This window comes from Bos grunniens, chromosome 9 (genome assembly GCF_055505025.1).
Source record: "Bos grunniens cultivar Pamir isolate PY7600 chromosome 9, Bosgru_T2T1.0, whole genome shotgun sequence".
NCBI lineage: Eukaryota > Metazoa > Chordata > Mammalia > Artiodactyla > Bovidae > Bos > Bos grunniens.
The window spans coordinates 39,253,603-39,280,058 of NC_141173.1; the positions used below are offsets into that span (position 1 = coordinate 39,253,603).

The 26,456-nt window shown below is 37.3% G+C and overlaps 2 protein-coding genes across 34 annotated transcripts in view; one reads left to right on the plus strand and one right to left on the minus strand.

Moving 5' to 3' along the window:
* FAM229B (family with sequence similarity 229 member B) lies at positions 1-9,248 on the minus strand. 13 transcript variants are annotated; one of them, XM_086317249.1, is made up of 5 exons: positions 9,160-9,248; positions 8,912-8,980; positions 3,910-4,009; positions 1,603-1,741; positions 1-223 (listed from the first exon to the last, which is right to left on the minus strand). In XM_086317249.1, the coding sequence occupies exons 4-5, from the start codon at positions 1,725-1,727 to the stop codon at positions 106-108; spliced, it is 243 nt and encodes an 80-aa protein (XP_086173375.1). In that variant the 5' UTR covers positions 1,728-1,741; positions 3,910-4,009; positions 8,912-8,980; positions 9,160-9,248; the 3' UTR covers positions 1-105. The 13 variants fall into 13 exon arrangements, with proteins under 13 accessions (XP_086173375.1, XP_086173368.1, XP_086173374.1 ...); XM_086317242.1 differs by having other exon boundaries at positions 3,853-4,009; XM_086317248.1 differs by having other exon boundaries at positions 3,910-4,012.
* TUBE1 (tubulin epsilon 1) overlaps positions 9,201-26,456 on the plus strand; it is a 21,211-nt gene continuing 3,955 nt past the window's right edge. For 5 of the 21 annotated variants that reach the window (XR_015132812.1, XR_015132813.1, XR_015132811.1 and 2 more), the window contains exons 1-9: positions 9,201-9,477; positions 9,573-9,646; positions 10,719-10,771; positions 13,899-13,956; positions 18,753-18,868; positions 19,962-20,083; positions 23,195-23,382; positions 23,595-23,770; positions 24,550-24,690. Coding sequence is in view for 6 of the 21 variants with exons in the window: in XM_086317228.1 (XP_086173354.1) it covers positions 9,201-9,477; positions 9,573-9,646; positions 10,719-10,771; positions 13,899-13,956; positions 18,753-18,868; positions 19,962-20,083; positions 23,195-23,382; positions 23,595-23,770; positions 24,550-24,690 (1,205 nt within the window). In the remaining 15 variants the exon portion in view is untranslated. The remainder of the gene's footprint in view (positions 9,478-9,572; positions 9,647-10,718; positions 10,772-13,898; positions 13,957-18,752; positions 18,869-19,961; positions 20,084-23,194; positions 23,383-23,594; positions 23,771-24,549; positions 24,691-26,456) is intronic. The other 16 variants (XR_015132824.1, XR_015132826.1, XR_015132823.1 and 13 more) reach the window with 5 other exon arrangements.

A 26,456-nucleotide genomic window follows, 5' to 3' on the forward strand; every position in this document is an offset into this window, starting at 1 on the left:
TCATCATCCAAAGGTGCCACCACTTTTATTTGTTTACCAGATCATAAGATGATCCCGGCCCGTTACCCTTGACCTAGTCAGACCTCCACAGAAGACTTAATGGTGCTACTTGGGATGCATTTCCTTGCTGCTTTGTGCAGGCGGCTTTCGCATTGCTGCATAGACAGTGATGGGAACGTCGGTTATTGTCAGGCAATGACTTCCAGGGCATCTTCGGAGTTGCCTAAATAAAACAACAAATGACATGTAGTGCGATATAAAAAAGGAAATTTTTTTCAGAGCACCAAAGTTTGAATGCATATTCAGCTAAGTCATTTTGAAATCTCTCAATGTCAGAAAATAATTTTAACACAGTGGCACTAACAGAGCACATTTTAGACTTACATTGCAAAGAAAATGTGGCTAAATGGTGTGCCATACACTTAATCAAAGGAAATTTATAAAGATAACCTTCCATATGTTCATTCTGAAAGGTATGCAGTGATTACTTAATAGCCAAGAAAAGTGGAGGGGGAAGTGCATAGTTGTAAACCTAAGTGATAATACTATGGCAATTCATATGTATATGCATCTTAAAATCACTCCAGTTGAGTGATTTAAAAACTATTTGTGGAAAAAATATAAAACTGAACATATGACTCCATGTACTATTCAAATGTCAATAGGATCTCAAGTTTAAAAGAGCCTTAAATGACATTGTCTAAAAATACACCGAGTGCTTGAATTTCCTTTCCAACATCCCCACCAAACAATAACCCAACCTTAAACATTTCTAAAGACTAGTGATAACTATTTCTCAAAGTCATCTGTTTTATACCTGAACAACTCTGATGTTTAAAGTACCTCCCTTATTAAGTTTAAATTCATGTTCTGAAAATTTCCAAGCCGTGAGAAATCAATGTACTATTTGCTATGGTAAACAGAAGAAAAAATCCTATTATAGTTTTCTTCAATTTTGCAAAAATGATTTTGTTTCATAGAATCTTCACCTCTATATCACTTACCTTCTGCCAAATGTCAAGTAAAAGCCAAAGTGACACTAAATCTGAGGTCTGAGTTTTTTCATATTTTATAGCCTTATGCCTAGAACAGTGCCCTGCACATAAAAAACACTGAGGTTTGCTTATTTGATGGACTGTTATATAATCTTGAAACTATAAACAAAAAAACGAAGATAAATATTTACCCCCAAAAAATGGTCTACCATTCAGACTTACAGAGGTATAATACACAGACTCTATGCTAAGAAAACCTAGGCTCTGTTAAGATTAATTTAATGGGACTTCCCTGGCCGTCCGGTGGTTAACACTTCACCTTTCAAGGCAGGGGGTGTGGGTTCAATCCCTGGTCAGGGACCTAAGACCCCACCTGCCCTGCAGTCAAAAATGGAAACATAAAACAGAAGGAGTATTGTAACAAATTCAATAAAGACTTTTAAAAAAATGGTCGACATCAAAAAAAAAAAAAGCCTTTATAAAAAATACCAATTTAATAACAGCAATATTCCGGGGCCTCTTTCTTATTAACTGAATGTTAACTAAAGCTCGTATTGATGATAGCCATATATGTCTCCTCAGTTATTAGGGTAGGAAGACTTTTTACCTGGTTGGTGACATCTCTTTCCCATTACAGGTAGCACTGGAGCTCAGTCCAGGCTCCAGCCCAATTGAAGAATCTCCCCCTTCCACCGGAAACCTCCTGGGCTGAGTCCCAAACCAAAAAGGCATAATTCACTGAAAACCTAGGTTAGAAAGTTAAAATAAGGGAGATGAGAGGTGAGCTGTTTTCAAAAAGCTCTTTGGAATTCTTAACATTAATTCTGCTACAGGCACATAGAAACATTCTGAAAAATGACATTTTTAAAGATCTATAAAAGTGCATGCATACTCTATACAACTCTCTCTTACATACAATTTTAAGTCTTGAGCAAATATAAAATGGCCACTAGATAAAATTAAACTGTGTCCTATGGTTAACATAACTGAAATCCATTTCTGCTATATGAAAAATAACTATCTGACTTTGGTTATGGCAACAACAGGCTTGACCTCCCTGCCTCTCTGCCTATTTACGCACTTCTCCTCCTTTGATACACAGCCGTTTCACATCTATGTGATATCTACAGCTATTCCTTCTGTCCCTGGTGATCATTCGGTAACCCCTGCTCCTCCACACTTACGGTGCGTTAGTTAAGAAAGTGCCATGGGAGACTTGGATTGATCTGGATTCAAATCCTGGTTCTGGCACTTCCCAACTATGTAATCTTAGGAAAGATACTTAACCAAGTATGCTTCCAAAAATAAACTGAGCTTAGTAATGGTATCCACCTCCAGGGTAATAATGAGGATTAAATGAAGTAATACATGAAAAATGCAGTGCCTAAGACATAGTACATGCTCAATAGCTGTTAACTACTATTACTCAGCAGTTGCTGAGCATCATTATATCTACATATATAATGCAATGTATACATGAGATGTGTATGATACACACACAGCTACACAAAATAAGCTCCTTACTGCCCACTGTTGCCTCTACTTGGAATTCTTCCCCACCCCACTGCTCCCACTCTTTACTTGTTAGGACCAAATCATTCATTAAGTCTGAATTTAAATTTCACTTTCTCAGAGGCGCCCTTTATAACCCTCCATTATAAGTTTTCTTAGCACTCTATTACTACTTTGTTACAGTTATCATCACTCTGATTCAGGATTTCTCAACTGCAACACTACTGACATTTAGGATCATGTAATTTTTTGTTGAGGAGGGAGGAGGCTGTCCTGCACCTTGTGGGAAGTTCTGTAGCATCCAAGGCCTCCACTTACTTACACACCAATAGCACCCTACCCCCAAAGGTGTGACAGTCAAAAATGTCTTCAGACATTGCCAAATGTCTCTTGGTAGAAAAGGGGAGAAAAATGTCCACCTGTTAAGAACCAGTGCTCTAAAATTCTGTAAATGTTTTTCCTTAATCATTGTCCCCCCCACCCCGACTCTCATTCTATGTCTTTGCCACCATGGATTTAATCCTTAATACCTAAAACAGTGCCTGGGAAAGTGAAAGTGAAAATGCTAGTCTCCGACACACTGCGACCCCATGGACTGTAGCCTCCCAGGCTCCGCTGTTCATGGAATTTTCTGGGCAATAGTACTAGAGTGGGTTGCTATTCCCTTCTCCAGAGGATATTCCCGACAGAAGGATGGAACCGGCATCTCCTGTATTACAGGCAGACCCTTTACCGTCTGAGCATAGTAGCTCTACTGCTGCTGCTGCTAAGTCGCTTCAGTCGTGTCCGACTCTGTGCGACCCCATAGACGGCAGCCCACGAGGCTCCACCGTCCCTGGGATTCTCCAGGCAAGAACACTGGAGTGGGTTGCCATTTCCTTCTCCAATGCATGAAAGTGAAAAGTGAAAGTGAAGTCGCTGAGTCTTGTCTGACTCTTAGCGACCCCATGGACTTCAGCCCACCAGGCTCCTCTGTCCATGAGGTTTTCCAGGCAAGAGTACTGGAGTGGGGTGCCATTGCCTTCTCCAATAGTAGCTCTATCTTGTATAAATTCACATGTCTTCAGCAAAAGACAGGAAAAGTGAAAAATATCTCATAACTGTTTCTTATGCCTAGTGCAGTATTCTATGCCTAATAAGTACTTACGATGGTAATAATAAAACTAAATTATTAAAGCTTTGGAGTTTGGATATTATAGTACTTTTTATAGACTGTGTATCAATTATTGAGGGGAAAAAAATGTCACATTCATCGACAAGTTAGTAAAACCATAGTAAAAATCTATGGCTTAGTTTAACTATTGTATGTAAGTATTAAGTTTCAGCTAATTTGATACATACTTACCAAAATAGGCCCAGTCTGATTCCTGTAGAGGTGAATAAATCAATTGCTTCTACTGACCTTCCAGGGAAGGCTGGAACTGCCAAAGGAATGATGATCTAATGTTCCAGTGACACCCAGAAACTGTGACATCAGAAGATTCTTTCACATAGTTTCCTGCCTGCTAACAAATAAAATATCACAATTCACAGCTCCAGCACAAGCTAAAACTGTGCTAAAAATTGTCTCTAAAGTATATATGAGGGTTTTATTCTTGCTGTCATGGCCTTGTTTTCTAGTAATATTAAATATTTTAATCTATGAATGCTGCATCTCTATTCTACATCAACCATCTAATCAATCTGCACAAAATCACGAGATTCTTCTCACTTCATATACTATTTTTCTCATTATCTTTGTCTCCCAGGCTTTCCCTTAATTAATTACCCAGATTAATTCAATCTACCTATTCCTCATCCCACTGAAAAGGCCTCAAACTGCACTTTTACAAATTTCTCTCTAGTTCTTCCTGTGCAGGACTTTCTACAACCTCTTTTTAATGCCTGGACTACCTCTTATTTCTTGTTTTCTCAAAAGAGCCTTGAAATTCCTAAATGACAGGAATAATGACAACTGAGAAAGGGAGAACACATCTCATACGGTCCTCTCTCTTCTGTTCCCTGAACTCTGAGACTCTCCTCTGTTCATACCATCTTCGCCAAATGAATGACGATCAAAGAGCCCAGTGACACCCAGAAATTATGACATCAGAGATTCTTTCATATAGTTTCCTACCTGCTAGAGAATAAAATGTCTCAATTTGTCATTCCAGCAACAAGCTGAAACTTATCTTCTGGACCAAACTCTCTCTCCCAATCTCTGTATCAACAACAGTTTACCGTACTGAGTGTAATACTTAAGTTTAACGCTTAAGCCAGAAAATTCATTTTCAGCTAATCATTTTTTTCAGTTTCCATAGCGATGACTTAACTATTAAATGCTAGTGAGCATTTTTCACATTTAATGAAAGTCTTTTTTACTACCTACATTTTATGCTAAGTTCCCACTGTTCTGCTTTCATATGCTTTATATAGGAGGAAAATAGCATTTTACATAATTAAGTTGATATTAGACAAAACCTTAATTCTACCTTCTCTTTCTTACTAGGGTGCTATTTGTGAAGAGTTTATCACAATTTTAGCTCAGAGAAACCATTTAACTGTCATGGTCAGATAAACTGAAATAATTACTAGCCATTATTAGCTGATATATCTCTGGGACCAAACATTTGGTCCTTAGGATGGCAGAATGTTTTTTAACAGTTTGAATTATTTATGGAGGTGGCAGTGTGGAACTCATGGCTTTTGGCATCAGAATTGGGTTTAAATTTGAACACCATGTTAGCTCTGAGACTTTGAGCAAATCACTAAGCTTGTAAAATGGTACTAATTCCTACATTACGGAGTTGTTTTGAGGAATAAAAAGCTAATGCCTGGGATACAAAAATTCAATCAGCACAAGTTCTCTTATCTTTTTTGCATAACTCTTAAAATCAGAGTGTTGAGGCACTGATTTCACTTTTCAATCACTGACATATTGACACTACCTTTAAACTGCAAAATAAGGTATTTGCAAGTGAAATGGTCTTAAATTCCCCCAATTTATCATTTTAAACTAGTTTATTTGGCACAAGTTGTGCCAAGTTTCTTCTTTAATATGGATGATACAACAAAACAAACCAAAAAGTAGTCTTAATGATGAAACTATCCAGTATGAGTATATACATCAGAGTATCTTCACAGAGAAATGGATGAATAAGCAAATTATCAACAGTGAAAAAATGGCGAAACCTCCAAATACTTTCTCTCAATTCTCATAAGCCCAAGAATCAGTGATCTTTCACTCTTCAGGATATTGACTCATGAGATACAGAAAAAGAGTAATGTTTGAACTGGTCACATCCTAAGAAAACAGATCCATTAGCAGAATTACCTCGTTCATACAAAAAATATGTATTTGCTGATAATCCACCATAAGCCAGGCATGTGTTAAGTACTAAAGATAAAACAGCAAATCAAATACAGTGGCTGTCCTAGTGGAGTTTCCAAGTTAGGGGAGAGGGCATTAGACCAGGACAAAACCTAGAGGATGAGTAGGCATTAACTAGGTGGAAATGAGTGGGAAGCAAAGACACTGAAGCATCTGGGAAGGGGGCAAACAGACGAAACAGCATGTACAAAGGTCAGGTGCCAACAGAAGGGAAAACAGAAGATCTAAAAAACAGAAAAAAGAAACCAGGTCAGAAAGAGTAAGTAGTGGTTAAATCAAGCAGGAACATGAACCCAGTTAAAGAGTTTAGACTTTATCTTATGAGCAAGGGAGTCCACAAAAGAATTTTAATCTCCTGGAAAATATATTTAGGTTTCAGTGATTTTTCTCTATTAAATTTTCTGCTTTCTATTTATTTGATTTCAACTCCAATCTTTGGCACTTCCTTTTTACTGTTCACTTTGGATTTGTTTTGGTTTGTCTAGTTTCTTAAAGTAGAAGTGTAGATCATTGATTTGATACCTATTTTATTAACATAAGCATTTAATTCTATAAATCTCAGTCAAAGCACTGCCTTAGCTTCATTACACAAATTTTGAAATTTTGTATTTTCAATTCCTTCAGTTAAACTTTTTCTTTCTGGTTTCTTCTTTCACCTATGGGTTATTTGTTAGTGTTAGTCACTTAGTCTTGTCCGACTCCTTGTGACCCCATGAAGCATAGTGCACCAGCCTTCTCTGTCTATAGGATTCTCCAGGCAAGAATATTGGAGTGGGTTGCCATTTCCTTCTCCAGGGGATCTTCCCTGAGATCTTCTCAACCCAGGGATCAAACTTGGGTCTCCCGCATTGCAGGCAGATTCTTTACTATCTGAAGTACCAGAAAAGCCCTTTAGAACAGTGATATTTTGTTTTCAAATATCTGGGAATATTCTAGTTATTAATATCTGTTACTGATTTCTTGATTCCATTGTTATCAGAGAACATTCTTTGTATTATTTTAATTCCTTTAAATTTACTGAGACCTGTTTATGGCCAGAATATGGACTATCTGGCAAATGTTCCACGTACACTTAAAAAGAATGTGTATCCTGCTGCTGTTGGGCAACGTGTTCTATACATGTAATTAGATGACTGACAGTTTTTCAAGTCTTCTACGTTATTTTCTGTATACTAGTTTATCAATTATTGAAATAAGGATATTGAAATATCCAACTATAATTATGAATATGTTTCTCTTTTCTATTCTGCCAGTTTTTGCTTCACATACTTTCAAACTCTTATTAGGCTCACAAATTTTTAGCAGTATTATGTACTCTGGATAAATTTTTATTATCTTTCTTTATCCCTAGTAATATTCTCTGCTCTGAAGTCTACTCTAAAATTTACATAGCTACTTTCTACTCATTAGTATTAGCGTAATGTATCTTTTCCTACAGTTTTAGTTTTAATATCCCTTGCTCTAAAATCTACTCTAAAATTTACATAGCTACTTTCTTCTCATTAGTATAATTTATCTTTTCCTATAGTTTTAGTTTTAACCTTTATATCCAATGTAGCTGTCTTATAACCAGTATACAGTTAAGTCTTGCTTTTAAAAATCCACCCTGATGATCTCTGACTTTTAAATTAAAGTGTTTTGATTATTTATATGTAATATGATCTTGGAGTAGGAAATGGCAACCCACTCCAGTATTCCTGCCTAGAAGGTTACATGGATGAAGGAGCCTGGTGGGCTACAGTCCATGGGGTTGCAGAGTCAGACAGGCTGCGACTGAGCATGCATGTATATGTAATGTGATAGATATGACTGAACATAAATCTGCCTTCTTGCTATTTATATTCTATTTGTGCCATTTATTTTTTGTTCCCCCTTTGTTCTTATTCTGTACTTTTGAAACAAACAACTGAATATATTTTATGAATCTATTTTATCTCCTTTATTGGTTTATTGCTATATAACCTTGAATGTTGCTTTGGATTACTTTAAGGCTTAAGGTATACATCTTAACATTTCAGTATGCCTTCAATAACATTATACTACTTTTAATGTGAGAAAATTACAGGGGTATATTCTATTTCCCCTCTCACATCCTGCATTACTTTGTTGTTATATATACTTCTACATATACCACAAACCCCACAACACATCATTTCTTCTTTAAGCAATCATCTCTTTCAGAAAATTTTCAAGAGAAGTATTTTGTATCTACCCACATATATATCATTTTCAGCGTTCTTTATCCCTTGGAGTAGGTCTACATTTCCATTCAAAGTCATTTCCCTTTTTTTTTCCCCTGCCTGCCACAGATACTGTGTTTTGGTGTCATGTTTGCAAGTGCTTGTGGTGTACTTCCAAACGTTGTTCATCAAGTATTTCTGGCTTTGTTTTCCAAAAATTGTAATCCCTGCCCTCCTTATGATTACTTGGAGCCCATGTGACTAGTTTTATCCTGACTTATACAGACTTAGGTCCTGCCATAATAAAAACATAAAATGTAAGTCACTAGCATAGCAGTCAAGCAGCAAGTATCGAGAAAATTATTCCTGGAAACTTTAAGGATAATGATAGTTATCTAAGTTGTTCAGTGGCAAACCTATTTATTGGAAAAAATCTTTGGAAAACTGTGATAACCTAGATAGCAGATGATTTGCTAATGAACTTGAATGCTAGGTGAAGAGTTTGAAAGACAGAATGTAAGTAAGTGGAGGCCGTGGATGCTAATCCTAGCCAAACCCAGGAGAAGCAAGTTGAGATCAACTGAACAGCACCTCTCCACCTTCTGTTTACTTGTTTATATCCTCACCCACTGAATCCTATTACACTTATACTCAGCGCTACACAACATGGTCACACTATTTTTGAGTATTTCGTGTGTATCTTCTATTAGACTGCAAGCTTCTTGGAGCTGGATCTATGTCTTAATTTCCTTTGAATCCTCCAAAAGGTCTAGAAGTTAATGTTGGGAGCATGCGGCTTCACCATACACAGCTTAGGTCTCTGAAGCGCCATTTTAGTCAGAGGGTATAATCACCTAGTTTCGGCTGTACCCTGACACGTCTGTCCGTCTGGGGTTTCTTTGTGCTCATCCACAGTCTGTTTTCTATCAGAACAAAGGGCTTGTTGAATAGATAAAGTAACTCAGCCTCTCAAGTAATCGGAATAAACGGAATTTGACCCACTGACTCGAGCATTAAGATTGTGAACGAAGACTAAACCTCTGACAGATCAAGACAGCTTTAAAGACACGTGTTTTAAAATCCCACTCCAAAGCCTAGTTACCCGCCAGTTACCACGGCCTCCGGAGCTGCCGACGCTCAAAGATGTTGACAAGGCAGCGAGGATTAGCGGTCCGGAGGCCCAGTCGCTATGGTAACGGTGAGACGCAAGTACACCTGCGCGGCCTTCTGACGGAAAATCTTAATCTGAACCTAGAGAGGAGTGGAGCGACGGCGGCGACTTGCGGCAGCGGAGTGACTTACGGCCGCCCCGCCCCCTTGGAGAGCGCCCGTTGGTGGGCGCGGAATACGGAGGCTGGCGCGGTCTCGGGTCCTGTGGGCTGGCCGTGCCGAAGCATGACCCAGTCGGTGGTCGTACAGGGTAAGCCTCCTTGGGAGGATGGGGACCCAGTCGCCGCCGAGGCGAGTGGCCCTTTTTTCCGCCTAATGTCTGTTCTCTTTCCTTCCTGGGCACAGTGGGCCAGTGCGGAAACCAGATCGGCTGCTGCTTCTGGGACCTGGCGCTAAGGGAGCACGCCGCCGTCAACAAGGTACAGCTAACCGTAACTCCCCACCCGCACCCCAGATCTGTCACTGAGGCTCTTCCAAAAAATAAGCAAGAATCACTCTCTGTAAGCTCTTGTCTGGCCAATATTTTTATATGAGATCTTCTTGGTAGAGGGCAAACTGGGTTTTGTTTTTAAATTTTATTGAAGTACAGTTGATTTAGGGGCTTCCTTGGTGGCTCAGCGGTAAAGAATCCGCCTGCCAATGCAGGAGACGGGGGTTTGATCCCTGGGTCAGGAAGATTACTTGGAGTAGGAAACGGCAACACACTCCAGTATTGTTGGTGGTTCCCAGGTGGCGCTAGTGGAACCCACCTGCCAGTGCAGATGTAAGAGACCCTTAGGAATCCCGTGGACAGGGGAGCCTGGCGGGTGACAGTCTATGAGGTCGCAAAAGAGTGGGACACGACTTAGCAACTGAAACAACAACAACATGGTTGATTTACAATGTTGTGGTTATTTCTTCTGCACAGCAAAGTGACTCAAACTTACGGACAAACGTTAAGGACAAATTTAAGTTGGCGTTAGACACACAACAGTCTTAAGGAACACTGGCCAGAGACCTTAGTCTTAATGCTCAGAGTTGCATCTTTGTCAGGGTTCTTGGGAGGAGCAATGATACAGCATATGTGAAAGTAGTCGTTCAGTCGCTAAGTCATGTCCTACTTTGTGACCCCGTGGACTGCTGCAGGCCACTCTGCATTAATAGGTAACATGTGTGGTATTGTAATCCTTAATTTAACCAGTTAGCTTTTTAAATGATTGCCAAGACGCTAAAGAAAGCTTTCATTTGATGCACCTGTTCTACAATTCTGTGAAGACATCATTCTTCAATACCGTCAGCTGAATTTAATCCAAAGATCTCACGATATTTCCTCTAGATTGGAAGAATGAATCTAAGCATTTTATGATTATTTGCTTTTTTTAATTGTAGCTGTATGCCAGCCTTTAAAGTATTGTGGGATAATTAAATTAATAATCCTTAAATTAAAAGGACTTAATTTGGAAAAGAGGCTAAATGTAATCAAACTCCAATACATATATTTTTTCTTTTTAGAAAGGGATTTATGATGAGGCAATAAGCAGCTTCTTTAGAAATGTGGATACCAGGTAAGATGGGGTTAAAGTTTATCACATAGCATAATGATTATTTTTATGTCAGCAGTTTGGGATACAATTTTTCAAAGGACAATAACAGTTGATAGCTGTAAAGAAGTTGTCCATCTTTTTGTTTGTTTTTCTCATTATTGAAAGCATATTCTCTTGTCATTAATATTCTCATATCATTCAGCAGAGCAGGACTACGTTTCCTTTATATCCAGAAATAAAAAGAACCTTTAATGTGCGTTCTTTTACTTGACCTTGAAATAAAGTTTCACTAAAAGGAATGCTGAAAATTTTCCTGAGACTGTCTTGTTAATGCATTCAATAATTGCTGACTTTTGAAAGAAAACTGTACTGTTTACATTCCTGTGATATTACTTGTGGTCAGGAGTATTTGCTCTACAAATAGAATGTGCTCAAAAGAAACAAAGCAGATGTTGTCAGATTAGTTTTGTTAATTTAATAGAGAGTATATGTAAATATAGAGCTTCCCAGGTGGCTCAGTGGTAAAGAACTCAATGCAGGAGACGCTGGTTGTTTTCCTGAGTCAGGAAGATTCCCTGGAAATGGCAACCCACTCCAGTATTCTTATCTGGGAAATCCCATGGACAGAGGAGCCTGGTGGGCTACAGTCCATGGGATTGCAAAAGAGTTGGACACGACTTAGCGACTAAACAACAACCACAAATACGTAAGTACTCTTTTACCTGAAAGAGTAATATGATGTTCAGGGTATTTTTTCTAAGCTTTTAATGTTAAGTCATGAAGTTCATGCATTCTCAAAATGCTTAATAAAACTAAACCTGCTGGGCTTGAACTGAAAAATAAATGGTTTATATGAGTTTTAATCTAATAAAAATTTCAGTTCTACTTTGAATTAGTTGGTTGGATATCTGAGGCAGTTATCTCCCAGGGAAGGCTAGTTAGGCCCCACTTTTTGGTGAATTTCAGATTTTGATCCTCAGGCTTGCAAACTCAGAAACTTCATTGACACCTGAGAATGGGTCCAGTGCTCTCCAGTACAGGCAGAAAACCAAACTAAAATGAGAGATTAAAAAGCATCAAGTCAATGTAGTCATGGACAACAGGAACTATAACTCAAGACTAGATACTTATTATCTTTCACAGGCACATTCTGTTCTGTAAGAAATGTATCAGGAAATCTAAGTAATAGAAGGTTGCTTAGTGACCATGGAATCAGACCAAAGTAAGTTAGCTATATTACCTAACTTGATGACTGGTGTTATTTATCTTTATTAATATGGAGACATCTGTCATATAGACTAGGTTTCCTCTTATTTGTACACTGTAATATCTTCTCCCTGAAATACTATTAAGAGATTCAAATTTGCCTTTGCATTACTTCCTTGTAGGTAGTATTCTAACTAAATTCGTACTCCCATTCCCTCTGTAATATTCCTTTTATTGTTACGTAGTTGAGACTCAGCCTGGAAGACATTCTCTCTTAATAAGGTGATTTTACATAACTATATTGTCATCTCCTTGGTTTGTTTTATAGTTTAACCTGAGAGCATTCTTATTTCCCTAGTATCAAGTTTGAAGAGAGAGCCTTGGCATCTTGCTCTTCTTTCCATGTGCTATGAATACATGCAGCATCTATTCCACAAAGTAGTACAAAAATTCTTTTTCAAGAACAGGACCACATCTTTTTATATACTTCTTTATCTATTTGAGGAAATTATCATACCTTTTTAATAGCATGATAGGAATTTACCTGTATCAAGAGTTGGCAAGCCTTTCCTATAAAGGACCAGATGGTAAATATTTTAGGTTTTGCAGACCATAAAGTCCACGTGCCACATCTCATTTAGTCTGCTCTGATAGCATGAATGCAGGTGCTGCTGCTGCTGCTGCTAAGTCGCTTCAGTCGTGTCCGACTCTGTGCGACCCCATAGACAGCAGCCCACCAGGCTCCCCAATCCCTGGGATTCTCCAGGCAAGAACACTGGAGTGGGTTACCATTTCCTTCTCCAGTGTATGTAAGTGAAAAGTGAAAGTGAAGTCGCTCAGTCGTGTCCGATTCTTCACGACCCCATGGACTGCAGCCTACCAGGCTCCCCGGTCCCTGGGATTCTCCAGGCAAGAACACTGGAGTGGGTTGCCATTTCCTTCTCCAGTGTATGGAAGTGAAAAGTGAAAGTGAAGTCGCTCAGTCGTGTCCGATTCTTCACAACCCCATGGACTGCAGCCTACCAGGCTCCTCTGTCCATGGGATTTTCCAGGCAAGAGCACTGGAGTGGGGTGCCATTGCCTTCTCCGGAATGCAGGTATAGATAGTACATAAACAAACGATGTGACTTTGTTCCAGTAAAACTTGTTTTCACCAGTAGCTGGTCAGAGCTGGCCTGAGGATTATATTTTATCAACTCCTGACCCATGGCATCATCTATATTCAATGCAGCTTTCCTTCGTATATTCTGTCTTGTAAACTATACTATATTGACCTGTACACTATTTGTGGTCACAGATTTAGTTACTTTGGTAACTTATCTTCAACATGAAATTCTAGAAACAGCCTTAGATACTCAACAGTATATAACTGGTAGTTAGTTGATGTGTGTTCGGCTACAACAGGAAGCCTCACTAATGGTGCTTAAACAGTAGATGTATCCAGTTATGTCACATTCAAAGAAAACTGGAAATCGGATGGTCTCTGGAGAAGTGCCCTAAAGACCAAGATACTGTCATATTGTTTCATGTGTTGGTTTTTTGACCTCATGTTTTTTTACTTGTAACTATAAAATGACAGCCTCCACTGCCAGGAATCCCATCCATGTTCATATTCAAGATAGGAAAAAGGACCAGCTGCATCTGGTCATTTTTATCAGAAAGCTTCCCAGACTAGCTCCTTTTTATCTCACTACCCAGAACTAGATTTAATGGCCAGCCCAAACTGCAAACAAAGGCAGGGAAATAAGTACCTCACTTTTTCAGCCTGATGGGAGATGGGTAAGGGGGATGGAGGTTAAGAATGGCCCCTTGGTTGCCTTTTGTGTCTGCCTCTCTTGGCTTATAAGTAGCTTTACTCTACAAATAGAAGTTAACCTTATTATCTAATAGCATCATTACCCATGGGCTATCTTATGACTTTCTCTCATGTTTTACCTTTCAGAGTGGTTGGTGATGGTGGCACTATTTCCAAAGGGAAAATTTGTTCTTTAAAAGCACGTGTAAGTTGTATACACTTGGATTCTTATATTGCATGTGTTTTTAAAATAACTGTACTTCTGTAACTATCATTAGAATAAAATTTTACTTTAACTTCTTAACTTTTAAAAAACTATTTGCTAAGCCACATTTAATATAAATATGATTAAGCAGACATTTATATCTCCATGAAACTTCAGGGGAAAAATTTTGTGCTTAAAAATGCTGCATATTTAGCATTTTTTGTCTAAATGTTTTAGGGGAAATATATGTCTAGATAAATAATAAAAGCCATCTTAACTCTAAGCCTAAAATACGTTCTCAGTCCAGTTGCTCAGTCATGTCTGACTCTTTGCGACCCCTTGGACTGCAGCACACCAGGCTTCCCTGTCCATCACTGACTCCTGGAGCTTGCTCAAACTCAGGTCCATCAAGTTGGTGATGCCATCCAACCATCTCATCCTCTGTCATTCCCTTCTCCTGCCTTCAGTCTTTCCCAGTAGCAGGATCTTTTCCAGTGAGTCACTTCTTCGCATCAGGTGGCTAAAGTATTGGAGCTTCAGCTTCAGCATCAGTCCTTCAGTGAATATTCAGGACTGATTTCCTTTACAATTGACTGGTTTGAGCTTGCAGTCCAAGGGGCTTTCAAGAGTATTCTCCAACACCACAGTTCAAAACCATCAATTCTTCAGCAATCAGCTTTCTTTATGGTCCAACTCTCATATCCATACATGACTACTGGAAAAACCACAGCTTTGACTAGATGGACTTTTGTTGGCAAAGTAATGTCTCTGCTTTTTAATATGCTGTCTAGGTTTGTCATAGTTTTTCTTCCAAGGGAGCAAGTGTCTTAATTTCATGGCTGCATTCACCATCTGCAGTGATTTTTGAGCCCAAGAAAATAAAGCCTGTCACTGTTTCCATTGTTTCCCCATCTATTTGCCATGAAGTGATGGGACCTGATGCCATGATCTTCATTTTTTGAATGATGAGTTTTAAGCTAGCTTTTTAACTCTGCTCTTTCAACTTCATCAACAGGTTCTTCAGTTCCTCTTTGCTTTCTGTCATAGGGTGGTGTCATCTGCGTATCTGAGGTTACTGATATTTCTCCCGGCAGTCTTGATTCCAGCTTGTGCTTCATCCAGCCTGGCATTTTGCAGGATGTACTCTGCATATAAATTAAATAAGCAGGGTGACAATATACACCCTTAACATACCCCTTTCATGATTTGGAACCACTCCATTGTTCCATGTCCAGTTCTAACTGTTGCCTCTTGACCTGCATACAGGTTTTTCAGGAGGCAGGTCAGGTGGTCTGGTATTCCCATCTCTTGAAGAATTTTCCAGTTTATTGTGATCCACACAGTCAAAGGCTTTAGCATAGTCAATTAAGCAGAAATAAATGTTTTTCTGGAATTCTCTTGCTTTTTCGATGATCCAGCAAATGTTGGCAATTTGATCTCTGGTTCCTCTGCCTTTTCTGAATCCAGCTTGAACATCTGAAAGTTCACGGTTCATGTACTGTTGAAGCCTGGCTTGGAGAATTTTGAACATTACTTTGCTAGCATGTGAGATGAGTGCAGTTGTTCAGTAACTTGAACATTCTTTGGCATTGCCTTTCTTTGGGATTGGAATGAAAACTGACCTTTTCCAGTCCTGTGGCCACTGCTGAGTTTTCCAAATTTGCTGGCATATTGAGTGCAGCACTTTCACAGCATCATCTTTCAGGATTTGAAATAGCTCAACTGGAATTCCATCACCTCCACTAGCTTTGTTGGTAGTGATGTTTCCTAGGGCCCACTTGACTTCACATTCCAGGATGTCTGGCTCTGGCCCTAGGTGAGTGATCACACCGTTGTGGTTATCTGGGTTATTAGGATCTTTTTTGTACAGTTCTTTTGTGTATTCTTGCCACCTCTTCTAAATATCTTCTGCTTCTGTTAGGTCCATACCATTTCTGTCCTTTATTGTGTGCATCTTTGCATGAAATGTTCCCTTGGTATGTCTAATTTTCTTGAAGAGCTCTCTAGTCTTTCCCAATCTATTGTTTTCCTCTATTTCTTTGCATTGATTACTGAGGAAGGCTTTCTTATCTCTCCTTGCTATTCTTTTGAACATTGCATTCAAATGGATATATCTTTCATTTTCTCCCTTGCCTTTCACTTCTTTTCTCAGCTATTTGTAAGGCCTCCCCAGACAACCATTTTGCATTTTTGCATTTCTTTTTCTTAGGGATGATTTTGATCACCACCTCCTGTGCAGTGTTACAAACCTCCATCCATAGTTCTTCAGGCAGTCTGTCTGTCAGATCTAATCCCTTGAATCTATTTGTCACTTCCACTGTATAATTGTAAGGGATTTTATTTAGGTCATACCTGAATGGTCTAGTGATTTTCCCTACTTTTCAGGTTAAGTCTGAAGTTTGTAATAAGGAGTTCATGATCTGGCCACAGTCAGCTCCCAGTCTTGATTTTACTGACTGTATAGAGCTTCTCCATCTTTGGCTGCAAAGAATATAATCAATCTGCTTTTGGTATTGACCATCTGGTGATGTCCACGTGTAGAGTCATCTCTTACATTTTGGTAGAGGGTGTTTACTATGACTGTGTTCTCTTGGCAAAACTGTTAGCCTTTGCCCTGCTTCATTTTGTACTCCAAGGCCAAACTTGCCTGTTACTCCAAGTATATCTCTTGACTTCCTGCTTTTGCTTTCCAGCCCCCTGCGTGACTTCCATCACCAGACGCAGCCACTACTGGGCGTTGTTTTCGCTTTGGCTCAGCCTCTTCATTCTCTCTACCGCTGTTCCTCCACTCTTCTCCAGTAGTCTGTTGGGCACCTACCGACCTGGAGAGTTCATCTTTCAGTGTTGTATCTTTTTGCCTTTTCATACTCTTCATGGGGTTCTCAAGACAAGAATACTGAAGTGGTTTGCCATTCCCTTTTCCAAAATACATTCTCATGGAGGTTAATTTTCATTTGAATATGGTGAAAAATTTCTTTTCATCATAGTTATTGCTCCCAATACAAAGCATGCATTCAGCCATATTGTAGTGAATACATATCATAACCATGTAAAAACTCCTGAACAAAAACACTTCTAGTCAGTAGCTTGTGTTTAGTCTCAAGCTAATTCTAACAACACTTCTGTTCTGTGATTGTGTCTCTGCAACAAACTGCTTTTTCCAACTGTTGATCAGTAATATTTGATTATGACAAAAATAAAGGTAGTTTAGATGCTATGGAAATAATTGAGATGATAAGAATCAGACCTGGAGGAGTGGCTGAAAGAATAGAGAACAGTAGTGTTGTGGTACCTGGGTACCATCTCCTTGTGTTTTAGGAGACCATGTGCTTATTAGGATAATTGATTAACCTAATTAGAATAATTGATTAACCTTTGGTATAGTTCATGCCTTAGGGAGTATGTTAGTCCCTACCAGATCTTACTCAGCGATAAAGAAATGTTGACTTTTCCTAGTCCACTCCCAGTTTGAGCTCTTTCTCACCACCATACCAGTGAGCAAGGTGGGAAATGGAGGAAACACTGTTGGGAAAGGGTAAATCAGCATGTTTCTGTAGCCTTTGACTTTTTTCCTAGAAAGTTTTCTTGCATTTCTCCTTAGTAGTCTTGGTATCATATGGTTACTATCACTGAAGAGTCTAAACTTTAAATGATAACTTGGTAGTTGGGTTCCTCCCCTGTGTCCAATATCTTAGGTTAACAGGCAAACACTCAGAATTTGGTGAATCCTGTATTACAAGTAGGGAAGGCTGAAAGGCCTGATAGCTATCACCAGGCAGCTCTGGAATAAAATAATAAACATCAAATCTTAGAAGCTGTGACTCCAGACCTAGGCTGGCTAAGTGAGGAGAATAATTCCTTCCAATTGCCATTAACTTCCAAGGGAGAAACAGTGGTCTGATATGACAAAGGAAAGATCGAAAGAGTTATAAACTGTCAGGGTTTAGTGCTAAGTGACTATGAAAATGGTGATTCTCTCAAAATTGACTTCAGGAGGTTCTCATCTTCTTTTTAGTAATAGATGTTGTCTCCCATGCCAGTAAAGCTTGTGGCATTTATGAGTTTGTGAATTTTTATTGCGAGTTTACTGGTGGGGAGGGACACCATCGTCATCTTTGACATCTGTCCAGTACCTTGGCTTTGCACATATAAGTAGTTTACTGATTTGAACTGGACAGTTTTCAGCTGTGATTTCATAAAGAATAGCATGGTTGTACCTAGTGAGCAAATACATTAATGCACCCTACATTCATTGAGAATTTTTTCTGGTTAAGGTTACCGTCTAGACTTCTGAGACCTTGTTCTCAAGAAATTTATAGTCACATTGGCACATAAATCAGACATGGCTGAGTGACTTTTATTATAGCTATCCGTACTTTCCCCTGGAGAAGGAAATGGCAACCCACTCCAGTATTCTGGCCTGGAAAATTTTATGGAAGAGGAGCCTGATGGGCTACAGTCCATGGGGTCACAAAGAGTCGAACACGACTAAGCAGCTAACACTAGGCATATGCATAAAAGAATTGTTAGAAAACCAGAGAGAATCATTCAGTTCCCTTTTTTCCTTCTTATTCTTTGGATAAAGGTTCAGAATCCATCTTTTCATTGTATTCCACTTTTGGAGCAGAGTGAAATTAATTTTTTAATTTTTGTAACAAATTCTATATAAAAGCCTCAAAGATTTGATTGGGTTTAAATTATAAAAAGAAAAATGCATCTATAAGCTCAAAAATGATTTTTATTTATAGAGTGACTAAAGAAAAATATGCTGATTACATTTTATTTCTCTTTCTCAGGCTGTTTTGATTGACATGGAGGAAGGGGTAGTAAATGAAATTCTTCAGGGACCATTGAGAGATGTATTTGATAGTAAGCAGCTCATCACTGATATTTCTGGCTCGGGGAATAATTGGTGAGATTATGACGAATGTAAAAATCAAATGTCATCTGAAAAACATGAGGAATCTTAGTTTCATTCTGTTAGGTCCTACTGACATGAAAGCAAGATGTAATTTGCCATGCCTCACACTAGGCCTTTCAGCCCATCATCTTTTCCTTCATAGATGATGGTGTTTCACAATGCTTGGAGGCTATCTGCATCCTAGTTGTTTCTCTGTCTCTCTGTTTTTTTTTTTTTTTAAAGAAAAAGATGAATCATGAAAAATTTATTTACTAAAATTTCTCCTTGTAATTTGATTCTTCATAAATGCTAGGTAGTGACAAAAACTGCAAGTATAAACTGTTATCTTACCTATTACTATAGGTAATAGTAAAGATACTATTAAAGTTTTCCTGTCAATCAGATTTAATAGAAAATGATCATACAAATACCGAGATGCAAACCAGCATGTATAACTTATTCTGTAACTTTTGAGTTACACCTGACCACATGTTGTGTGGAAGTCATTCTTATATTTCAGTTCACCATAATAATACTTGCAAATCTGGGCAACCAAAAAGGCTTGCAGAGCCTCATGAATATTAGTACCAGATGAAGTGTGTGGCATTTCATCTAGTACTACCATGATGTGACCGATGTTTTTCTCATATTTTAAGCCTAAGGTCCATTTAGAATTTTTTATTTTTCATGTCTTTCTAGTTGACCACAATCTGCTTTTTAATACATAACATACACCATAGTCAGAGATTAAGTGAAGATGAGGAAAAAAGTCTATGTAACTAAAACTCATTTTGTTGTATTTATACCTTAAGATAAATTTTAAAAACTGTAGTTTAATATCCATTGATAGTGAACTATCTTACCAGGTTATTTTTGGATTATAGTTTTAAATATATATATGTGTGTGTGTGTGTTTATTTGCTCAATTTTCTACCAAATATCTTTGAGATTATATAATATGATTTATTGATATTAAACAGGAATAGAATTTACTTAAAATGGTAAAAATACCTTTTCAAGTTTATAGTCTTTTAAGTCAGAAATAATAAAATCTTGAAATAATAAATGCAAGATTTTTTTTTTTAATCTGTATTCTTTTTTCTAGGGCTGTGGGTCACAAAGTCTTTGGCAGTCTTTATCAGGAAAAGATTTTAGAGAAGCTCAGAAAGTCAGCAGAGCACTGTGATTGTTTGCAGTGTTTTTTTATAATACATTCCATGGGAGGAGGTAAAATTATTCAATCATTTGTCTATTACAGTGTGAAAATGCAAGTGGGTATTCATTTTGCCAACATTCCAGGCCTTTACTTTAAAAAGATAGAACCATTAAGAATTAAGAGTATGTTTATGAGTGCATGTACATAACAGCTTTTTATCTTAAATTTTTGTCAAATTGTGCCACTCTGACCATTTTTTACAAACTTAAAAGCATTTAAAGAGCCAATAGAACTGAATCTGAAAAAGCTTTTCTTCTGTCTTTAGTGGAAAGTAGATTTCAGTATGAGCTTTTTGAGAATGCTGCCTTTCTGCTAAGAGTTTCCTTATGTGAGTCTGCATCCTAACTAGAGCTAATTATTTGTGCATATTCGTAGATGTGCTTGCAGAAGAGTATCAGTACCCTTTCTTTAACCACCTTCAGCCCTTTCTTGTGTTCAATAAGAGAAATAAGTAAAATAAATCCTCTTAGCTCCTTTAAATCATTCCTTACCTGGTAATTAACCACCTTAACCTAGAATAAATGATCTGCATTGCTTTCTTTCTCAGGGAAGCCTGTACCTTGCAAGTGAAGTATTTTGCTCCTCTGTTCCATGAAGTAGAAACTGATCATAATTTGTTAATTTCAAAAGAGAATTAGCCTATTTTAAAAGAAAAATTTGCCACACTTTTTTCCTCCAAGCTGAGATTAAGATTTTTATATTCAGCAGGTTATGTACAATTGACTTTCATTATTATTCAGTATGATAGTATTTGAAAATTAAAATTGCAGTGTAACCATGCTGTTAGAAGGCCATTATAATAATTAAATTAAGAAACTAGTTTTCTTTCTACTGACATAATTAACCTGCAGATTTTGAGTAAGTTTTCCAAAAAATATCAGTTTGATTTATAGTTCTTTATGGTACCTTTTTATATCCCTTTATTACTCAGAATCTCAGTAGATTGTACTTTATTCATAGTTCACTGAAAATGGCAAATATACTTGAAACAATATTGAAGATTAAAAATGAAGTCTTTTCCCACATCTAATCCCTAATCTCTCTCCTCACAGATAGTCAAGTTTGCCAGTGTCTCTCCTTCCAGATATTTTCTGTGCACATTTTGTGTGTTTTTACATAAACAAGATCATGCAATACGTATTACTCTACCATATTTTCACCTTAAATTGTTTCTGAACATTTTTCAATATCAGCCCTGTCCGATTGTGTAAATATATAATTTTTGAAGCCAGTTCCTCATTAATGGATGTCAAATTGTCCATGGTTTTTAGTTACGACATAAAGTTCCCCAGCGAACATTTGGTATCTGCATCTTTGTTCGTTTGTGCCACAATAGCTGTAAACAATATTCCAAGATAGGAAAGTGGAACCAAGGTTTGTTGGTACATTTTAAGTTTTGATTGATATTACTAAATTATCTTGCCACAATACTGCACCAATCTGTATTATTAGCAGCAATTTATAAGACCTTATTTCCCCACACTGTCACCAGCACTGCATATTATAAGACATTAATATATTCAAAATTATATTGTGTTAATTTGCATTTTTAATTAGATGAAATATTGAGTATCTTTATTTGCAATTTAGTTTATTATTTGGTTTATTTTATTGTAATAATTATTATAATTTCTATCCTTCGCTCATTTTTCCATTGCATTATTCATGTTTTTTACTGTTGATTTGTAACTCTCTTTATTAAAGAAATTTAGTCCTCCATCATATGTTTTGAAGATTTTTTTCTTGGTTTGCCTTTTTTTTCCATATATATGGAAAGAGGAATTTTATTTTTAATGGAATCAAAACTGTCTTTCTCTGTAATGGCTTTGGTTTTTATAATGCTTAGAAAGTCCTTATTAAGGATTAACCCCCAAAAATCTCTTTTTAACCCAAAAAATCTCCATCACTTTCATCTAATATTTTTAACATCATAACTTTTTAATATTTATTCACATGGGGTTAGAGCATTGGCTTTTAAACTTTTCTTTCATCAGAATAGCAAGAAGTACATTTTATATCACAGCCCAGCACACACACACAAACATGTACAAACTAAAACAGATTATTTACCCACACTATATGTGACTTACTAATATTTCTTTTGTTTCATTTAAGAAAAGAGAATACTAGTCGTGGTCTTATAAATTAGGTTTATAACCCACCAACGGTTCACAAGCCATACTTTGAAAACCACCAGGATAAAGGATTCCAGTTCTCTCTCTTTAAGTTTTAAGTTCTTAAAAATATCTGAATTTGTGTAAATAGAACTCTGTGTGTCAGAAAGTTACCTGAATGGAATTCTTAGAGTTTCTGCTTTTAGACAGATAGTAAAAAAGTTTCCTGTTTTAAAATTATGTAAATTATAGTTGGTCATGCTTAGCTTTAAACCATTTTAACTCCGTGTTTTAAGTTGCTTCATGTCATGATACCATTCATCATTAAGATTACGTAGGTGCTACACTAAAGATGTCAAGATAGTTTGGTTTTTTTAAGTTGCTTAACATCAAGTGTAGACTGAACACTGTCTCAGGTGAATTTTTTACTCTTCGATCAGTTCTCTTGGCATCGTATGCTGCTAAGTCACTTCAGTCGTGTCTGACTCTGTGCGACCCCATAGACGGCAGCCTACCAGGCTCCCCCGTCCCTGGGATTCTCCAGGCAAGAACACTGGAGTGGGTTGCCATTGCCTTCTCCAGTGCATGAAAGTGAAAAGGGAAAGTGAAGTCGCTCAGTCGTGTCCAACTCTTCGCGACCCCATGGACTGCAGCCTACCAGGCTCCTCCGTCCATGGGATTTTCCAGGCAAGAGTACTGGAGTGGGGTGCCATTGCCTTCTCCGTATAGATATAATTTAAATGTAAAAAAGTGTGAAGTGTAGAAAGGTCTCTTATCATCATAGCCAGACCCTGAGATTGAATTCATGACTTTAAGTCTCACTACCTATATTGTCTTCATTTCTTTATCTGAAATTAATTAGTTAATATATATATATAATCACAGGTATGAGTTGAAAATTGTATTTAATAAATATTTTTACCAAAAATACCCCACAGAAATTCAGGTTCTTTACAATTACATTCTGAACCATTTATGCTGTTTTCTTTTTGAAATCTTAATCCTCAGGAACAGGATCTGGACTTGGCACATTTCTTTTAAAGGTGCTCGAGGATGAATTCCCAGAAGTATACAGATTCGTGACTTCAATTTATCCTTCTGGTGAGGATGATGTCATAACCTCACCTTACAATAGCATCTTGGCAATGAAGGAACTTAATGAGCATGCAGACTGTGTTTTGCCCATTGACAACCAAGTAAGAAATGGCATTGTAATTTACGGACATATTGTGTATACATTCAGGCTGTGTCATGCTTGTGTGTTTATGTGAAACAATCTCCACTTTTCAGGCTTTCCATCTAAGAGAAAAAATAAGTTTAAATTGATTTTTTTTGTCTTCCTGGAAGAATTGTCATCTATGTCTTCCCTTCTTAATTAGCTTCTTTCCCAATATTTTTCCCTTAAAAGTCTTTATTTGACATCATTAGCAAAATTGACCTCATGGTGAATTCTGGAAAGTTGGGTGCAGCTATAAAGCCAAAGAGTCTGGTTACTTCAAGTACTGGAGTTTTTAAAAAGCGGCAGGAGAAACCTTTCGATGCAATGAACAACATCGTGGCAAATTTGCTGCTCAATTTAACAAGGTAATTCTATTCACAGTGTACCGAAGGGCAGTTTAAAACTTCACTGTGCTTTTGATGATGTTTTACAGTAGCATTTTTTAGTTAGTCTAAGTTATAGAAACTTCTTTAAAAATTTTATTTAAAAAATTTTAGTTTGTCTAGTATTTTCAGATCTTTGAATGATAGATCAGAATTTTATTTTCACTGACTCCAGAGCAGCATTTTCCCCAAGTACATTCCATGAAATAGTAATAGGTGTTAAATGATAATAGGTTTTGTGGGAGATGTACTTGAGAAACACTTTGGTTAGACAAAAGCAAACTTTTTTCTTTTCCTTTCTGTAAATTAACCTTTTAAACCAGCTGATATATAACTTTATTAGCTGGTCCAAAATATTTGTTTGACTTTGATCTAAAAGACTACTTTGGCATTATTGCAAATTATAGCACATATAAGCAAACCCTGGGGGAATTTATTAATAGTAAGATTTATAGAATTAACTATTGAACTATATGTATTTGATTCAATCTGAAATCTGTTTTAAGTAAAAATTTATGTATATAATTAACAACTGTGGTCATGTGTCTGGTTATACTTTAGATAATCCAGAAATAAGAATTGCTGTAGATGTTGTGTTATATTTTAATTATCTTTATACATTATGTTCATGATACTAAATTTCAGTAATACAGAAAAAGCATTTATTCTCTACTAAAGTACAGTGTAAGAAAGTAAGAAAGTGCCTGCTGACTAAATCAAGCTACATTAATATTTTTCATGTTTTAATGTTAATTTTTTAGCTCTGCCAGGTTTGAAGGATCCCTTAATATGGACCTGAATGAAATCAGCATGAATTTAGTTCCTTTTCCTCAACTGCATTATCTTGTTTCAAGCCTAACACCTCTGTATACACTGGCAGATGTTAACATTCCTCCTCGAAGGTAAGATGTAGTAACTGTATTTCAATTACTTGAGGATTCAGATTACTTTAAAAATAAACACATTTTTAAGAGATAAGTATATAATAACTCTAGCTGTTTCTACATATCATCTTCTTTGTGAGAAGTATATAAAATAGTTGATGACAGCCTTTTTCTATTCAGTGAATGCTGCTTCAGAAGTCAGTTTAAAATAAAAATTTTAAAAATAGTCTTTTTAAAAATCTGAATATTAAGTTGTTTGAAATTAAATCTAATAACTGAATTTTAAAGATATGATTTTTATTGAAATAGATTTAACAGCTTTGAAGTCTGACATACTTAAGCATGAATGCTAACTCTGTCACTCATTACAGGACCTTGGGCAGGAGACGAACTTTTAGTTTTCTCATCTTTAAAAATGAGAGTCAAAGTACCTACCTCATATGTGTTTTGGGTGTATTAAATATGAGTATCTTTTAAAGCTCTTACCACAGTCTAGCACCGTAGAAGGCCTACAGATATTGCTCTATTCAGTTGAGTTTAGTCGCTCAGTTGTGTCCGACTCTGTGCGATCCCATGGACTTCAGCACGCCAGGCCTCCCTGTTCATCACCAACTTCCAGAGTTGACTCATACTCATGTCCATTGAGTCAGTGATGCCATCCAACCATCTCATCCTCTGTCATCCCCTTCTCCTCCTGCCTTCAATCTTTGCCAGCATCAGGGTCTTTTCAAAAGAGTCAGTTCTTTGCATCAGGTGGCCAAAGGATTGGAGTTTCAGCTTCAGCATCAGTCCTTCCAGTCAATATTCAGGACTGATTCCCTTTAGAATGGACTGGTTGGATCTCCTTGCAGTCCAAGGGACTCTCAAGAGTCTTCTCCAACACCACAGTTCAAAAGCATCAATTCTTCAACACTCAGCTTTCTTTATAGTCCAATTCTCACATCCATACATGACTACTGGAAAAACCATAGCTTTGAATGTTTGGACCTTTGTTGGCAAAGTAATGTCTCTGTTTTTTAATATGCTGTCTAAAGTCTCTCACTGTTTGCATTGTCTCCCCATCTATTTGCCATGAAGTGATGGGACCAGATGCCATGATTTTAGTTTTCTGAATGTTGAGTTTTAAGCCAACTTTTTCACTCTCCTCTTTGACTTTCATCAAGAGGCTCTTTATTTCCTCTCTGCTTTCTTCCATAAGGGTGGTGTTACCTGCACATCTGAGGTTATTGATATTTCTCCCAGCAATCTTGATTCTAGCTCATGCTTCATCCAGTCCAGCATTTCTCATGATGTAGTTTGCATATAAATTAAACAAGCAGGGTGCCAATATACAGCCTTGACGTACTCCTTTCCTGATTTTCTCTGTTACAGTTGTTATATATCATTTCCAGAATACCTTGTTTTGTAATTTAAGTATAAAAGTTATATCAATTTACTTAACAAAAAATGTAGTTGAATAATACATAGTATATACAGTGATGATGAACTTGATAAGGTCACACTGACATTCACAGTTGACTGAGGAAAAAGGTCTTGTCAGACTCTGTTAGAGGAAAATCGGAATTCCCTGGCAGTCCAGTGGTTAGGGCTCCAAGCTTCCACTGCAGGCAGCCTGGGTTCCATCCCTATTGGGAGAACTAAGATCCCTCATGCTTCACTGTACAGCCCAAAAAATAAAATAAACTCTTTTAGAGGGAAGTATGTAAGTGATAAAGTGAAAACTAGATTACAGATCTTTTTTTAAGAGTTTAAATTTAAATTTTGTCAAGCTAATTCTATATTGT

What these genes read in the sequence shown, in the direction of transcription:
- FAM229B (XM_086317250.1), bottom strand. Translation starts at nt 1,727, where the DNA reads ATGCCTTTTTGGTTTGGGACTCAGCCCAGGAGGTTTCCGGTGGAAGGG. An exon ending in AAAGAGATGTCACCAACCAG is followed by an intron (nt 224 to 1,602) that starts GTAAAAAGTCTT and finishes TGTTTTATTTAG; the next exon opens with GCAACTCCGAAGATGCCCTG.